The sequence below is a fragment of the Cyrtonyx montezumae genome, unplaced genomic scaffold, assembly GCF_038088225.1.
Source record: "Cyrtonyx montezumae isolate F1298 unplaced genomic scaffold, pur_monq_1.0 scaffold_45, whole genome shotgun sequence".
In the NCBI taxonomy this organism is placed as follows: Eukaryota; Metazoa; Chordata; class Aves; order Galliformes; family Odontophoridae; genus Cyrtonyx; species Cyrtonyx montezumae.
The window spans coordinates 910,259-926,493 of NW_027072051.1; the positions used below are offsets into that span (position 1 = coordinate 910,259).

At 54.2% G+C, this 16,235-nt stretch overlaps 2 protein-coding genes across 2 annotated transcripts in view; one reads left to right on the forward strand and one right to left on the reverse strand.

The window, feature by feature from the left end:
- Positions 1-1,655: 1,655 nt before the first annotated feature.
- Positions 1,656-10,248, reverse strand: MYBPH (myosin binding protein H). Its single transcript, XM_065747520.1, has 11 exons — positions 9,760-10,248; positions 9,429-9,563; positions 7,718-7,885; positions 5,282-5,370; positions 4,999-5,194; positions 4,518-4,657; positions 4,246-4,405; positions 3,648-3,784; positions 3,044-3,230; positions 2,318-2,359; positions 1,656-1,835 (listed from the first exon to the last, which is right to left on the reverse strand). The coding sequence occupies exons 1-10, from the start codon at positions 10,061-10,063 to the stop codon at positions 2,349-2,351; spliced, it is 1,527 nt and encodes a 508-aa protein (XP_065603592.1). The 5' UTR covers positions 10,064-10,248; the 3' UTR covers positions 1,656-1,835; positions 2,318-2,348.
- A 5,727-nt stretch (positions 10,249-15,975) lies between these two features.
- The window catches only part of UBE2T (ubiquitin conjugating enzyme E2 T), a 68,297-nt gene continuing 68,037 nt past the window's right edge, over positions 15,976-16,235 (forward strand). Inside the window, exon 1 of the mRNA XM_065747519.1 lies at positions 15,976-15,981. The gene's annotated coding sequence lies outside the window, so the exon portion shown is untranslated. The remainder of the gene's footprint in view (positions 15,982-16,235) is intronic.

A 16,235-nucleotide genomic window follows, 5' to 3' on the forward strand; every position in this document is an offset into this window, starting at 1 on the left:
TTTATGGGTGGCTCTTTAGCTGGCTATGGAGCACAACCCCGTGCTCATGGGTCCAGCATTGGCCCACCCCTGCACTGATAGGGAGCTCTGGTAACATGGATTGCTCTGAGAGGAAGAGGAGGACAGCAAAGGAGTTTGGGAGAAAGGATGAGAAGGGATGAAGGCTCCATCCCACATGTTTTGCAGAGGTCTCAATACGTTCAGGCTGGCTGGGAGCACTGTGGGCTCAGACCACAGTAAGCAAAATGGGTGAGGAGCAAAGGAGAGAGCCAGATCCTTGCCTTGGGTATCAGCTCTGTGGAGGGGCCCTGACTGCACCCCAATCCCCCTCCCCCATCCTCCTCCAATATGCAGAACCCCAAATCCTTTATCAATAGTGCCCAGGGATGCTGCAGCCCTGGGGCAGCACAGAGAGGACCCCCTGCCCATAGCTCCTTTGCACAGCAGCAGATTGGCTGCAGATTAGGGCTGCTGCTTACTCAGTACAGGTCAGATTCCCACTTGTGTCATATTTCTGCAAGAGATTGCTTTCCTGGAAATGATGCCTTTGCCTGAACCCTGCTAAGGTGCCCAGAAACCTAACAACTGGGATGTTCATAAATTAAAAGGCATTTGGATGATTGCTTTCAGTAAAAATTATATCCAGCAGATTTTTTTCCACTTGTGTGCCCTCTGAACCTTTCCCAGGAGAGTTGGGATGCTGTTACCCTCCCTGGTCCCCAGGGAAGGGTTGGGGGGGGTTACAAACACACTCCTTGACCTGCAGGGCCATATTACTAGTCAGAAAAGGGGCTCAGTATGCAGCACTGCACCAGCTTGGTGATGCCTCTTCTCTTCATCAGGGCTGTGCATACCCACTGATAACACTTTCCAGCACCTGTCTTTCACCTCTCAACACCACACGCTGAGATGATGACACTGTCTGAGGGCAGAACATCAGTGTCAGTGCCCACTGGGACTGCCTGGACCACAACCTGCACCCCGATGGCACCACTAGCCACCTCCATGAGCCGGCCTGACCCTTGGCTGGGATAAAAATTAAGCCGACGATGCCCTCTGATGGTGGAAAGTGTGGTCTGGTGTGAGCAGGGCCATGATGAGCACCTGGGCTTCAAACTGGGCCAGAGGAGGAGCCCTGCTGCAGGGCTGATGGAGCAGAGCTGGCTGCTTCTGGCCCACCTCGATGTCAGTTCATGGTTCTGGCCCCACGTGCCCGCTCCCTGTGCCCCAGTGGGCTGTGCTGATGGCAGAGTGCCCTGTGCTGCTGACCCCTGCTTAGTGGTGCATTCGCTCACCCTGATGGATCTGTCTGGGTTCTCTCTTAATTACCAACATCTGACCCGAGCTGTCTCACAAATGGAAGTAATGAGGCTGCTGTCCTGCACATGAGCTATGTGTAGCTAACAGGGCTGATTCCTCCTCTACATAATGCATGGGCACATCCTGCCCCTGTCCTGGTGAGAGAATGCTGCTGGCAAGGTAACAGCACATGGCTGAATCATGGCAGCCCTGGTGAGGATGAAGAAATCACACTTGGAGGAAGATACATGGACACAATTGTGTTTTGATGTCACTATTTCTCTTTTTCAGCTCCCTCCCCTCCACCTCAAGCCCCTGCCTCCCCAAGTTCATTGCAGGACACAGTGATCGCTGAGAACTGAAGCTCAGATGAGCTTGTTTTATTGCCACAGATAAAAACACACCCAGAGAGGGCCATGCCATGGCCAGGACAACACGCAGGACCCCAGGGGCACTGCTGGGGAGGGGACAGGCCTACAGGGAGCGGAGGCTGTGGCTGGGAGCATCACCATGTGCTGTGCTGCTGCAACATCCACCTGGGTGAAGAAACAGGATCCGAGTCCTGCAAGCTGCTGGTCAAGGGTGAGATGGGACACCACTGCCCAGCTGTGGCTCCAAGGGAAGAGAAGCCCAAACGCATTCCTCCACCCTCTTCTGCCCCACAGAGTTCAGCTGCAGACCCCTGCTCCTCTTCTCTGTCTCACACACCTTTATACCTGCCCCCAGCCCCAGTTTCTGTCCCCTATATGTGTATTCAACCCCATTTCTCCAGGCCCTGCCTGCTGTTCATCTGTCTCCCCATGCATGTCCTATTTTCTCCTGGCCCACCCTCCCTCCCCCTTGCAAAGGGGCAGATTTCTCATCTCACCCTGCTAGCACATCTCCAGGCCTTGGAAGAGGCAGTGCCCAAGCAGGGATCCATCAGCAGCTGACCAGGGTCAGTCTAGGACACCTACCTTGCTCCATCCCCAAAGGATCTACCCCTCCTCCCCCTCCCTCAACTCCAACCCAGACCTACCTTGCTCTTCATCTCAGCCTCCAACCCATTTTCACTTGGGCACTGTGGAAGAACATGGGAGAGGTGAAGCTCCTGCAATCCCCTCACCTCACTCCCCTATGACATCTAAACGTGCACCAGGGCATGACAAATCCTCTCAGTGTGCTCACACCTATGCACAGCATCCCTGCGCACTCACGCTCCAAGAGCTGACACACTGCCTTCTTCCAGACAGTTTGTCCCCATGACCCCATGTTCCAACCTTGGTGATGATCAGGTGTTTTGTGTCCCCAGCACGAGGACAAGCTCGTCACCAAGGGCTGGGCGCTCTGCTGAGGCAGGGAAATGGGAGCTGGAAAGCCTGAGCAGGGCCCTGAGACATAAATCATGGCACCCCCAGGTGCAAGTGAAGTGGTTTTGGCACATGTGACTTGGGGGTGACTTAGGACACAAGTGGTGGTGGACACAGTGAGGAGCAAGCGGCCGTTACTGCCTCTACCAGCACCTCTGCTCCTTTGCATCTACAGACTCTGGTTTCCTGCCCACTTTTTGGCCACAAATGTGATGCTGCAAGACTGTAAACCCAAAGAACCCAAAGCTCCAGCTCCACAGGATAACCCATTACCCTTCAGCTCCTCCTCCACCAAAACCCAACAGAAAAAAGGTACAAACTGCACCACTGAGACAGCAGAGACAGAGAAAGGCAGGCAGGAAGACCTGCTTCTCCCTCTCCTCAGTTAAACTTACTTTTCACATCAAGTTTGCAGTCTACTGAGGCTTCCCCCAAAGGGTTCACAGCTTTGCAGGTGTAGACCCCTGCATCAAAGGGGCTGGGCTTGCGGATTTCCAGGGAGCAGACACCCTGCTCAATCATCGCTATGTATTTCGGATCTTCCCGTATCTCCATCTTATTTTTCATCCAGATGATCTTGGGCTAAAAGGCAGAAGGATTTCATTTAGCTTTAAAGCAGGGAGAGACATTAGAAATCGAACTGTTCCCAAAATGTATCCACCTCCTCCTGCTTCGCCCTGATGCTGATGGCCACAATGGGATCCACTGTCAGATGTCATTTGTACCTAAAACACCCATTCTGGAGCCATAACCACCACCCACAGTTCCTCTCTCAGTGTGGAAGTAAACAGGACACAGCTTGAACTGAGACCCACCTCTCCGCCCCACGCAGAAACACCCTGACTTGCCCTGGTTTGTTTCAGAGGGCAGCTGCAGACCCTAACTCCATTCAGCCCCAACCCAACATGACCAGCCATCTCCCAACTCTTCCAGCCTTGCAGAGCCCAGCTGATGGCTGCCTGCACGCAGAGGTGATGCTGCCCTGGGAGGAGCACTGACCTGGGGGAAGCCCCGGACGGAGCAGAAGAGGTGTGTGCTGTAGCCCCGGGTGGTGGCTCGGTCTGTCAGGGGCTGGGTGAATTTGGGAGGCTCCATCATGTCCCGTTCAGGGATCTTCTGTGGTTGGTAAACAGTTTCTAGGAAATTAATGAAATTCAGGTCAGGCAGAGTTTGGGATCCTTGGTTGACCATCACACGGCCACAGAAATCCAGCTCCAAGCCTCCCAGAATACTTGTGCTCTCTCACATAAGCTAGAGAGCATCTAGAGTGACCTGAGGGCCCGGCTTCAGCTCACACCATCCCTGTCTATAAATCCCATATCATCCAACCATGCCCTGGGGCTGAAGCAGACAGCAGTCTGCAAGTTAACACCACGATGCTCATCTTGCTCTGCGCAGCAGGTCAGACCAGGTCCAGACAGCTCTCAGAACCTTCTACTCCATCCCCCCCCAAGGACTGACAGCCTCACCCTGCAGGGCTCACCCTGGGGACCAGCCCAGAGGCATCACCACCGACCCAACGCCAATGAAGCCCGAGTAGGGACAGGACCTCTTCTTTCCCACCCCCACCACCCCAAAACCATGTCCCCATCCCCACTTGTCTTCTTGATGTGGGCCACCCCAGAAGCAAGAGCTGCTGTCTCGCTCATCCCACAGGCATTCTCCGAAAACACACGGAAGGAGTAGGTATTGCCCATGATGAGGTCAGAGATGGTGCAGCTGGTGCGGGTGCAGCGCTCCAGCACTGTGAACCATTTCTGATGGGGGGAAAAAAATGAAAGAGCGGTTGGAGGTCATCCAAAGGAAGGGGAACCCATGGGTGCAGCCCCGGCACCGGGGTACATGAGGCACAGGAGTGGTAGGACTCACCCCACTCTTCTTGTCTGACTTCTGCACCGTGTAGCCCTTTATCTCGGAGTTCCCATTGTCTGCTGGGGGACTCCACTCCAGTGCCACGTTAAAGCCCCACACATCCACCAGCTTCAGGTTCTGGGGGGGACCAGGTCGCTCTGCAATCATAAACATGCACATGGCTGTGCCCTCATTTGCTCCCCCCAGATTCTACGCTCCGTCCATCCTTCTCATTTCATTTTTTAATGTATTTTCACCTCATTGCAGCACACGAGAGGTGACAATCTGCAATGGGCATGGGCTGGTACACATCCTACAGACCCCCCTGCGAATCCTTCACATAACAAAAGGAGGACCCCAGAGCCCTGTCCTTGCTTTGCTGCTGTCCCTGTCCCATACCACCCACCCAGACCAGGAGCTACACCCAAACAAAGGGCAGAAATGAGCCCTGGAGCCATCTCTCCCAACACAACCCCACGGGCCCCATCCGCAGCCATACCTATCACTTGAATGTCCAGGATGGCCTTGTCCTCTGCTCCATTTATCCTCACTGCAAGCTGGTACTTGCCCGAGTCGCTGCGCTGCGCCGTGCGGATGAAGAAGATTGTGTCCTTGTCTGTGTTGCGGATGTTGACTCGGCTGGTGTCCAGGGGCTGGTTGTCCTTGGTCCAGGTCACCTGGGGCTGTGGCTTTCCCTGGAGGAACCCATGTAGGTTGGTTAGAGCAATAGGAGGGGTGGGTTTAATCCACTGCAGATGCTAAACCCCAAATCACCCACGTACCTGGAAAGGGATCAGCAGGTTCACAGCCTCCCCAACGTGCCTGACGTACACCTGCCGCAGCTGACGAGGTAAGCGGATCCTCGGGAGATCTGGGAACCAGAAAGTTGAACAGGAAATCACAGCTCACAGCCTGACCACGTCTATGACAAACCCATCTCGTGCCTCCTGCTCTTGGCCATCAGGATATCTTCCCCAGAAACAACTCTTCCCTCTCATCTGGTGGTTTAAGTGGACATGGTGGTGATGGGTTGACAGTTGGACTGGATGATCTTAAGAATAGTTTAGAAAAGATCACATGATCTCCTGGACCATGCTTCCCATTGCCAGCACTCCAAAACGACTTCCTTGTCCAGCTGCTAGGTGACCAACCCAATGGCACCACCATGATGAGCCATCCATCCTTACATGGTGAGCAGTGTGGGTTAACCAGCAAAGCCCACGTGGCAGCAAACAATGGGCAGCAACTCCTGGCTGGAAACCATTTCTCTCCCAGCTCAGACTGCAGGCTTTCTGGGAACACACAACCCAACTTCAAGCAACAGCAAGGCTTGGGGAACCTCCCCCTTCACTATGGGCTCAGGGCTGTCAAAAGGACAAGATGGTGCACAGTTTCTCACAGCAGAGCTACAAAAGCTCAGGCTAGAAAATGAAGGCTGATGTCCCCAAGGGAACATAACAAAGATAAGCAAAAAAACCACTGGAGAATGCCTATGGAGTGCATGCCTCCTTCCTGGGGTGAAAATAGCAGCTGTGTAACCCAACCAGCACGGTGCCAGAGATCCTTCTGGGGAGGCTTTGGGTTGACGTGAGCCCCTCATAAAAGAGCTGTGTGTCTCTGCCTGGATTAAACATGCCAGAGCTCAGCTCTGGGGAGGGGGCTCGTGGAGGGCGACAGCCAGAATTAAACCAGGAGCAAGCGAAGCCTCAACAGCTGTGAGCAGAGAGGGCTGGGAGGTGCCCGACGGTCCCACGTGGCCCCACTGACAGCTGGGGAGGTCTCTGCTTCGTGCACACAGCTGTTCAATGCAGGAATCCATGTGCTGATGCTCTGCGTGGGCTCATTCATCCCAGCAGGGCAGAGAAACTGGATTTTCATGGGGAAGCATTAACTCATGGGTGTTTTCCTCAGCTCAGCCACACAGGGCTGGCTGGGGTAGTGGTCCAGGTGAAGTGTGTACGTGGCTGGGAAGGCATTTCCTTGCCCTAATTCCCTGCAACATGCTGAATCTTTGCCTGGTTTCTCTCTGCCTCCCAAACCCACTCATCCCACCTGTTCTTAAAATCCCTGCCACATGTTACACTGCTATTTAAAATCCCATGTGACGCTATAAATGTACCAAGAGGGGTACAAAATGCAATCCTGAATAAAATGAGAAGGCCAGAACATAACGGACAGGATGGGGATGAGTGAACTCAGGCATCCAATGCACACCAGCACCATTGGGATGGATTCAGGATGTCGGTGATGCACACAGAGGGCTCATTTGTTTCTCAGCAAATCCAAAGCACATGGAAGGCTCTGTCTCAGATGAAACACAAAAGTTAGCAAGTGCCATATGCCAATGAAGAGTTTCCGTGAACAAAAGAAAGGAAAAAAAGGAAAAGATATCATAGAGGAAGAGCAAATTGCACACGGATCTTCCAGCCCTTTGAGTTGAATTTTCAGCTGGCACGTATGGTTGGGAAAAGCTTGCAGCGATGACAGCAGAACAGGCGGCTTGGCCTGGAGCAGCTTGGTGCAGAGTGGGACTGCCAGTGAGAAACCTGAGCTGTGTGCCTGGCATCTCATCCCCATCCCCTGTGCCTCAGTTTCCCCAGTTCTGCAAGGAAAATGGGATCTGGAGGTGAACACGGCACCACTGGCAAACGCCTCTGTGATATCTCTGCTTCAGTCCCCAGAGGATTCAGGCAGAGCTGGTGTCTGGACACAACACACATTGAGCACATCTTCAGCCCTGTCCAGATGCTGCTAGCCTTCTCCAAGTCCTTTCCTATGAGAAGCTGACAGTTTCTGAAATAGCTCATTATTATTAATACTATTTTTAAGCTGATGGAAAAGATCTCTCTTCTTTGAGTCACGGGAAAACTTGTGCATTAATAATTCCTCAGAAAGATAAATAAGTATATTTCCTGTCAGCTAAATGAAAACCAGCCTTGCAATCATACATCAACCTCAGCACATTTGCTGCACCCCAGTAGGAATGCAAATCTTGCTAAGCATGGGAGCAAGCCATTCATTAGCGCATTCAGCATGATTAGAGTTCCCATGCTCCAGACAACCATCTCTCGACTTTCCTCAGCTAAATAAACAGAGCTGAATCCGGCCCTGCTGCCCAGCAGGTGTGTGGTGGCACAGTAGGGATGCAAGGAGAGGAGGTGTGAGGCTGTTGTCTACAAGATCAGTGCATAGGGATAGTGCATGGTACAAGCTCTTACCGGTGATCTCCCTGATGAGGATTGGCTGCTCCAAGGTAGCTGGGTCACTGGTGCCGCTGGCACTGATGGCCTTCACCCTCACGTGGACCTTCTCTCCCGAGGCAAGGTCCTTGATCTTGTAGCGGGTGGAGAGAAAAGGCTCCTTGTTCACAGCTGTCCAGTCCGTACCTGGAACAAACCCAGCAAAGCCCTACAGATGCAGCATGGGCAGATGAACGCACACCCCTGAGACAGAAGGATCAAACCGCAAGGGGTGAAACCCAGAGGCAGCAGATCGCTTCCTTGGAAAGGCACAAGCAGAAAGATTCATCTCATCAGAGTTGGGGCACCTGGCCTCCCCACCCTGCCAAGGAGTGTGGGTTACCAACTGGCAGGTGGTCAACCGTTGAGCAGGAGGCAGTTTGCAAGGCTTTAGGCCAACAAACATGGTCTTTGCTGACATTCCAGGTGCATTTCTGGAAGTAGCTAAGATCCTCTGACCACCCTGCCAGTCTATCTTCTCCTCTTGAATCCCTAGGATCCCTTGCTGTGGCTCACCGTGCTTCCCAGCACACCCTCAACATCGCGCAAGGCCTGCCCATCACCTGCCTCTGACATTACTGCACCTTCACTCCAATCTGACCATATTTTGGCCAACCAGGGTCTTGTATCAGCCCAAATACTGCAGTCTCAGAGCCCATGTGGCCATCACTGAGTGACTACGGCTCTTCTGCCACTCAGCCAAGCCCAAATTGAGCTAGGAGAGTATCCAAAAACGTGACCTTTGGTGGGCTGTTAGCCAGCTCCCCCCAGGAACACCTGCATCTTTCCTTCTCCCATGCAAGGACCTCCTCACATGTCCTGTCCAGTCATGATTACCTCCCCAGCCCCCAGCAAAATGGAAAGCTTCCCATGGCCAAACTTGTGGCTTTGCTTGTGCAGATCTACTACAAGCTGAAGAGCCAAAGACCACAGGTCAAATTCCCATGAACCATCTGGGTCTCCCAAACCACTCCAGCCTCACACAGCACCCAGCCCACCAGCCCCAGCCTCCCCTCGCTGTTCCCACACACACCTCATTCACTCTCACCCCAAGGCCAAGCAGGGCTTCACGAGAGTGCCCAAACCATGTCTCACCCACCTACTTCATTCCGCCAACAAGAAATGCAACTGGAGAACCGCAGCTAATTGCTGCCACCCACCAACCCATCTCCATCCTCTGCACTCATCCTCCTGGGATGCTTTTGCCTGGGCTTGGCGTGCCTGCTGATACATGCCAGCCTCTCACACTGCTCAGCAGGACCCTTTCCTTCCTCATCCACCCATCTTATTCCCATTCCCCTTTGAGCAGACACGGGAGAATTATGTCTTTCTCCTCCCGTGGTCTCGCATGCCCATCCCAGTCCCAGGTCCATGTAGAGCTGGTGGTCATCAGAGACCATTCTGTATGGGCATCTGCTCCCTCCTCCACCCTATAGCTGGGGGTAATGTTAAACCCCTGCAGTCCACCCCATTGCTGAAGAGACCCCAAATACCTGAAGCCAATGGGATGATCCTCTCCTTAATAGGAAAAAAAACACCTTATATGCCATTTAAATACAAGTATTCAGGGCAAAGAAAGGGAAACGAGGTACACAGAAACATGCTGCCAGATTCCACCCAGCTCCATCCCACGCTTCTGCAGCAACACACCCTCTTCCCACGCTTACGAGGCAGGAAAGCCCAAGCCTACTTCCATCTTTGCAGATCTCCACCACGTATCCATCCAGGCTCGATTTGCCCGTGTGCTCCGGCGCTTTCCAGATCAACGTAACAGAGTTTTCAGTCACTTCTTCCACAGCCAAGGACAAGGGGATGCTGGGCGGCTCTGCAACAAAGCCACAGGGTGAGGGCAGGCTGCGGGCTCTTGGGGAGCGACCACCCCACATCTGGGCTGCCCTCCAGCCCACGCACCCCCTATTCCCCCAGCCCTACTCCCCTTCCAAAATATCACCGTTGATTTCATCCCCCCGTCATCCTTGAAATGTTCCCCTCCCCACTTCACTACCCAGTCCCCTCCTCACCTTCCTTGGGTTTCTCAGGCTCAGGCTCGGGGGCTGGGGCTTCAGCTGGGGGGGATCCTCCCTCATGGGCTGGAGTTGCTTCATCTGTGGGGGCAGGAGGGTGCTCATCTGTGGGGGCTGCAGGCTGCTCTGCATCAGGGGGATGCTCAGGGGCTGGGGGTGTTTCAGCAGCTGGGGCATGCTCCTCCTTCGGGGCTGGGGCATGCTCCTCCTTCGGGGCTGGTTCTGGTGCTTTCTTTGCAGCTGGTGCTTTCTTTGTGGCTGGTGCTTTCTTTGCAGCAGCTGGAGCCGTCTTGCCGGTCATTGCTGCAAAGCTGAGGGGATGTTCTGGGGTCTCTGCTCCGGGATCTCTGCTCTCAGTGGGGGTCCCTGCTCCAAACCAAAGGTCTCTTGTCCAGACTTGAGATCTCTGCTCCGAAGCTGGGGCCCCTGCTCTGGACCAAGAGTCTCCACTCTGGATCTGGCGTCTTCACTCCAAAGGGACAGGCTGTGCTGGGAGGGGGGAACCAGGTCACTGAGCCAGGACAGGGGCTGGAGATTTTTATAGGCTTGGGCTGGCACTTGTCACCTCCCTGCAAACCAATCTGCCTGCGCAGGCGGGGGCCGCCAGGAATAGCCACCCGGGACCTGCACATTCAGCAGCACACCCCTACCCCCTCCTATGGGACTGCAACACATGGTCCTTCCCCCCCACTCCCCCCATGCCTGCACGGGACTGCACAGGCCAGGGCCAGGTCACCTTTCTTTGGAGGCAAAGCTCCTGTTCCCACACCAGCACTACCGTGGGTTTCCCACCCCATCACTGCCGCCTCCTTGGTTACCCGCTGTCCCCATATTCTGTGCTCACATCACACACCTCATGCCTTGTCCCACACAAGACCCTCCCATCTCCTGATCCTCCTGCTAAATCACACATTGCTTCCCTGACCCACCTGTCCTCCAGGTCCTTCTTTATTCCCTACCATACCTGAGACCACTCCGCTCCCCAGTTCAGTCCCAGAAACCCAGAAGAGCTGAGGCCAGAAGGCAGCACTTGAGATCATCCAGATCCACCCTTCAGCAAAACAGGGTCACCGAGGCAGGATGCTCATGAGCTTCCGCAGTTCTTTGTACCCAGGTCCTCTCCTTGCTCTGACCTGAACCCCTGACACTTTCCCAGTCCCACTCTCAGCCTCAGATCCCCTCTCTCCATGTGCTCCCCATCGACCCATGGCCTTGACACTGCAGTTTTCCTCATCACAATCCTCAGCACAGCCCCATGGACGCCCGCTCTGTGCGTACCCCAGCCCTGCTGACCCACATTTCTGGAGGACACTGAGTGCAGGCCAGCCTTGCATTGTGTTCTCCTTGCACACACAAAGCAAAAGCTCATCCGTGGGGTTCGGTCACGCCAGGACTAACATCCAGCCACCTTTCTGCCAACTTCAAATTCCAATTCACCCCAAGGTCCACACTAACCCACAGCCACGTTAGTCTATAGGATATAAACCCGCTCAACCCCTGCCTGTCCTTGTTTCCTTTGATGCCATATCACGCATGATACACTACTAAAAATGCCCCTGTAACCTATGGTCTAATTCCTTAGCCTTCCTCAAATTCGGGTCAAAAGTGTTTTCTCCTCTCCCCTGCTACTCCCCTCCAGGGATGCTGAATGGAGGAGCTCAGTGTTCCTGGGCATTGCTCCAAAGGTTCACAGCTCCTGGTCCCCAGGAAACACCTCCAGACACAAACATCAGGGTCAAGAGGGCACTCGAGGACAGCTGGAGCACAGAGCTATGTGCTCAGACAGGACCAGATGATCTGATGGGAGAGGTTTTCTGGGTGGAGCTGGGGGCACCCTGGAAGGGGACGGAGCAAAGCAAAACCCCGGGGGGCCAGGCTGGTGTTTAATGGGAGGGTAACAACCAAGAAAAGATCAACAGAGCTCTGAAGGATGTATCTCATGTGGAGGAGGACCCTGGGTGGGTAATGGATGAGGTGGGAAGGACAGGTGGCCAGGACAGTACTGTTGTTGGGTCCATTGGGTGCTACTTGGGTTCCAGGATTGGCCAGGCACAGGGATCAGCTTCTGGGGGTGGAAACAGGGACAGCGAGTACTGGTGGCTGCACAAAGGCATTGCCTGAGGTCCTCTACACAGCAGAGGGTGGCTGCCAGCCCCCAGGAAGACCTCCCACCTTCTGCCTGCTGTGCTCCTGTAAGGTGAGAAGAAAACTCATCACAGCCATCGGCCCTGCAAGTCGAAGGAGATCAGGTAACGTGAGCACAAATCCCCCCCAGCACCCCGTTCCCCTCACTGGCTCTAGAGTCTGCAGCCTGCAGCACAACACTCCAACCCCAGTCAGATTTCTTCACCCCCCGTTATTTCAGCAAGCACACTTGGCAGCCAGACAGAGCCAGGACACCCAGAGATAGTATCAGTATCTCAAGGAGGGCACGCTTCCTCCAAAACTACGTGATAACCCAAGCGTCCCTCATACATTTCACCAGCGAGAAGGAATGTCACTAATAACAGCTCCTCATTCAGCAGTGATATGGGGCTCCCAGCAGTTCCCCCCCTCCATGGGGGTCTTCAGCCCACACACAGTGGGTGCACACACCTGGACCACATGGTGGTCTTTCCCATCAGCTCACAGTTGACCATCTCCAGGCTCCCACAGGCAGCACCGACTCTGCTTGAAGTCTTCCTTTCTTTTCCCCCCAGAAGCGATTGTGATGTCCAATCTAAATGAGAAGACTTTCCAAACAGGAAGTTTCTTTTGGTTATGTGTCGAGAAAAGCAATTTTAAAAGCTCAGAGAAAAACATAAAAAAAAAAAAAATAGATCAATACCAAAACTCTAGATTGCAAGGAAATGAGCACTCTGATTTCTATTTCTATTTGTGTGAGTGCAGTTGTAAATTAAACATTTTCCCATGGAAAGGAACATCAGTGCAATTATTCCACGCGCAGTTCTTGATATGAACAAAATCTGAGTTTTTAGGACCTGCTCGGTGACGTTTCGATGTTGTTTTCTCTCTTGACTCACGGGATGACTCATAGGTTAAGAGCAAATGAATCAACATGGCTTATCACCCGGACTTATCTGGGCCACGTTACTGTAGTATATTGGCATCTTGTTAATTCTCACATCACCAGCGAGGCCACTGTACACTGAATATGCTCAAGTACAGAAACACTGTGCTCCCCCCCCCAGTGCAGGTTGCCAAGGCATTGTGGCTGGTTGCCCAAACCCAAAGGGTCCCCAGTGGGACCAGCCTTGGGAGATGGAGGTTTGGTCGCTCACCTCAACATCTTCAAGTGTGGATGAATGATGGGGAGGGAGAAACGGGGACAAAGAGTCCCTTCTTCAAGAAGGGTGGAGCAGGGGGTCCCAAAAAGTCTTGTGCTTTGTGGGAAGCTAAAGTTAGCATGCTGGTAGGGGGGAATAGGAGAAATCCAATGGGGTGGGAGATGGAAACAAAAGGAGAAACCCATGGGGGTGAGAGATGGGGACATAAGGAGATGCCCACGGGAGAGAGTGCTCCACCTCAGCATGAAAACTGAGTGCACTGAGTGGGCTGCGCTGTCCCCGCAGGCAGCTGGGACTTTAAAAATTCAGAAATAATTTAAATATCAATGCATTTTGCCCCAAACCCAAAGTATTTCAGGATTTAAATGAAATATGGGGGTTCACTTTCTCCAGTGAGAAATCCTCTCTTCTGTACAGAAGAAAGGCACAATTTGCGAATTGTTTCTGACCAACGTTTCCAGCCCACAGCTCCACTGATATCCCTTACCTATCTTCTAGGGAAAACTTAGGTCTGAATATTGAGAATTTCATTTATTCTTTACAGGATTGGGTCCTCCTCATGCCACAACCCCCAAAGACCCCAAACCCCAAAAGACACCCAAAGGGAGAGACCTGGAGTCACCCCCTTCTCCATACGGCCGCATCCCGTCCCGTCCATGCTGTACAGACTGGGAGTCCACGGAAAACACCACAACCAGCCCAGAGAAACACCCAGACCCCACAGATCTCAGCACAGAGGAGGTGTTCAAACCCCTTTGAAGCCCACCCCTTCCTTGCAGGGGTTACGTCAGACCTCTGGAAAACCACGGAGCTCACACGGAGACCACGCAGCCGCCAACCACCACCACCACCAGCTCAGGGTCGTGTCACATCTGTCGTCACTTCCAGGCTCCAGCAGCATTTCCAGGCTGCCTGTCACCACGATATTCATGGTGTGCTGAGTCAAGCACCGGGGCAGGTGGGCTGGGATGCAGACAAGCTTTCCGTCTGGTGCACCGCACGCAAGCAGATGCTTACCTCACCTCACAGCAATGAGCGCAGGCAGGGGACTCAGCAGGAGCATGAGAGCAACCCCTCTCCTGAAGCCCCCAGGGCAGGTGGTTGGTGGCTTTAAAATGTCCTTATCTGGTGCAGAACACGCAGCCAGGCAATCGAGGGATGCATCCAGCATGATTCAGGGCATCTCTGAGCTCCTATTGGGGTTTCCCATTGAGGTTGTGCATCCCAGCCTGGTGGGTGCTGTAGGATTGTCCCCACAGTCACACAGCATCAACACTCAGCATCCCCGTGGCTCAGTTTGGCTCCTGGGGATCATCCACCCTCAGCACCAGCTCACCAAAACATACAGCTGGAGCTGAAGCCTTCCCACTGCCATCAGGAGCTGCCAGATGCAGGGAGGGGGATGCCAACACCCAGCCCCATCAGCATCTTCAGGGTGCTATTTTTGGGCAGCAATGGGATGACTGTCCTCCAAGTTGGCAGGGAAACAGCAACAGAGAAACCCAAGTGGGGATGCCCAGACTCTGCCCAGTGCCTCACTTGGGAGCGGAGCCCAGCTCAGCTTTCCTGGAGGTGGCACCACGATGGGAACACTGTGTTGCAGTGCTATCACCAGTGCCACCACCGAAGCAGTCCCACTGCACATCACAGCTGCACAGGGCAGGAGCTCTGAGCCCCCAGGACAGCACGGGCTGGCAGAAGAACCTGTGGTCCTTGGCACTGCCTGAGTCACCCATCATACATCCAGAACACAGAAACCACGACAAAGCCAGGACATTGCTCTGCCCCCTTTGACTTTTCCTCCAACCCTGCCCCACCTCCTGGGCTGTCAGCAGGAGCTTACCCATGCTGTCCTCAGCCTGCTGGGGGTCACCTCCACCAAGGGCCAGGGACGGCAGCTGGGGATGCCAATAAGGCTCTGTCAACACCTGCCCTGCCTGGTCTCCCTCTGGGACAGGATGCAGACACCATGACTCAGAACCCTGCTTTGCTGAGCTCGGTGCCTGCAGCCCCAGGTAGCACCCAGGGAATCCTGGTTAGCCCAGCCCTGGTGTAAAACACACCCCCTCACCAGCTGCAGCCCAAAACACGCATTCACTTGGCCTTCAGCATCCCCTTACCTCCACCAGCTGCCAAACCCACCTCTGATAGCTCCAAGGCTTCTCCTCCACCCCTCCCACAGGACCAGCACTGCAGACTGCCCTCCCCAGCTCCTCCCTTCTCCCACCCACATCCCTCATTCATTTGCCTTAAACGTTTCCACCTTCAGCCCCCGTTGCAGGTGCCATGTGAGCTGTCCCTGCCCAGGATGCTGTGATGCTGAGAGAAGCAAACCTTGGACAAGGGGTAGCATATCCCGGACCCCACCCCAAAGTCTCCCTCTAGTCCAGGCACCTTTGTTCAGACCCCCCCTGCCATGTCCCCTGGAGTTTACAGGATGGGATGGGCTACCAGAAGTCGGACCGTGGCCATGTCCCTGTGACTTGTTCCAGATCCCAGTAACTGGGAAAACAAACCCACTTGGTGGCTGCCCCAGCAGTGGCCCAGCTGCACCCTTCCCCGCTGCCACCAGAGAGCATCATGGGGACGTTGAACCAAGCAGCCCTCACCCCGGGTCCCTGCGAAACGCTCCAGATGCACGAGGATTTGGGATTATGCCTCTCTTTTCACGGTCCTCAGTGTTCCCAGTGTCCCCACAGTTATGGCCCGGGTCTGCTTTGGATGCGTGAGCTTCAGCTGCCACGTGTGGAGCTCCCTCTCAGCCCTGAGTGCCACCAGGGCTGAGAAGCTGATTTAATTTCACAACCTGCAAAGCCCTCGAGGAGGTAAACGTGGCCAGGGCTTCAAAATCAGAGTGCCCTGCACAAACCTGCACCCACCCTGCCACCTGCATGGGCCAGCACACCCATGGTGCTCCTTTCCTCGTGCCCCTGTCACCTCCTGCTTGCAGGGTGCAGGGAACCCATGTCCTTTGCACCCCAGCACAGAGGGACGAGGGGGATAGAAGGAGCAGCCAGCAGCCCGACACCTGATCCTGGCTGCTCCGGTGTAAACTTAGCATGGCCTTTCAGAAAGTACTTGCTGTGGCAAAACACGCAGTAAATTACTGTCCTGGATGCCAACAATATTTCGAGATTAGCAAATCTTACAGAGCTCCTTGGGTACAAGCTTGAGCCGGGGTTGAGA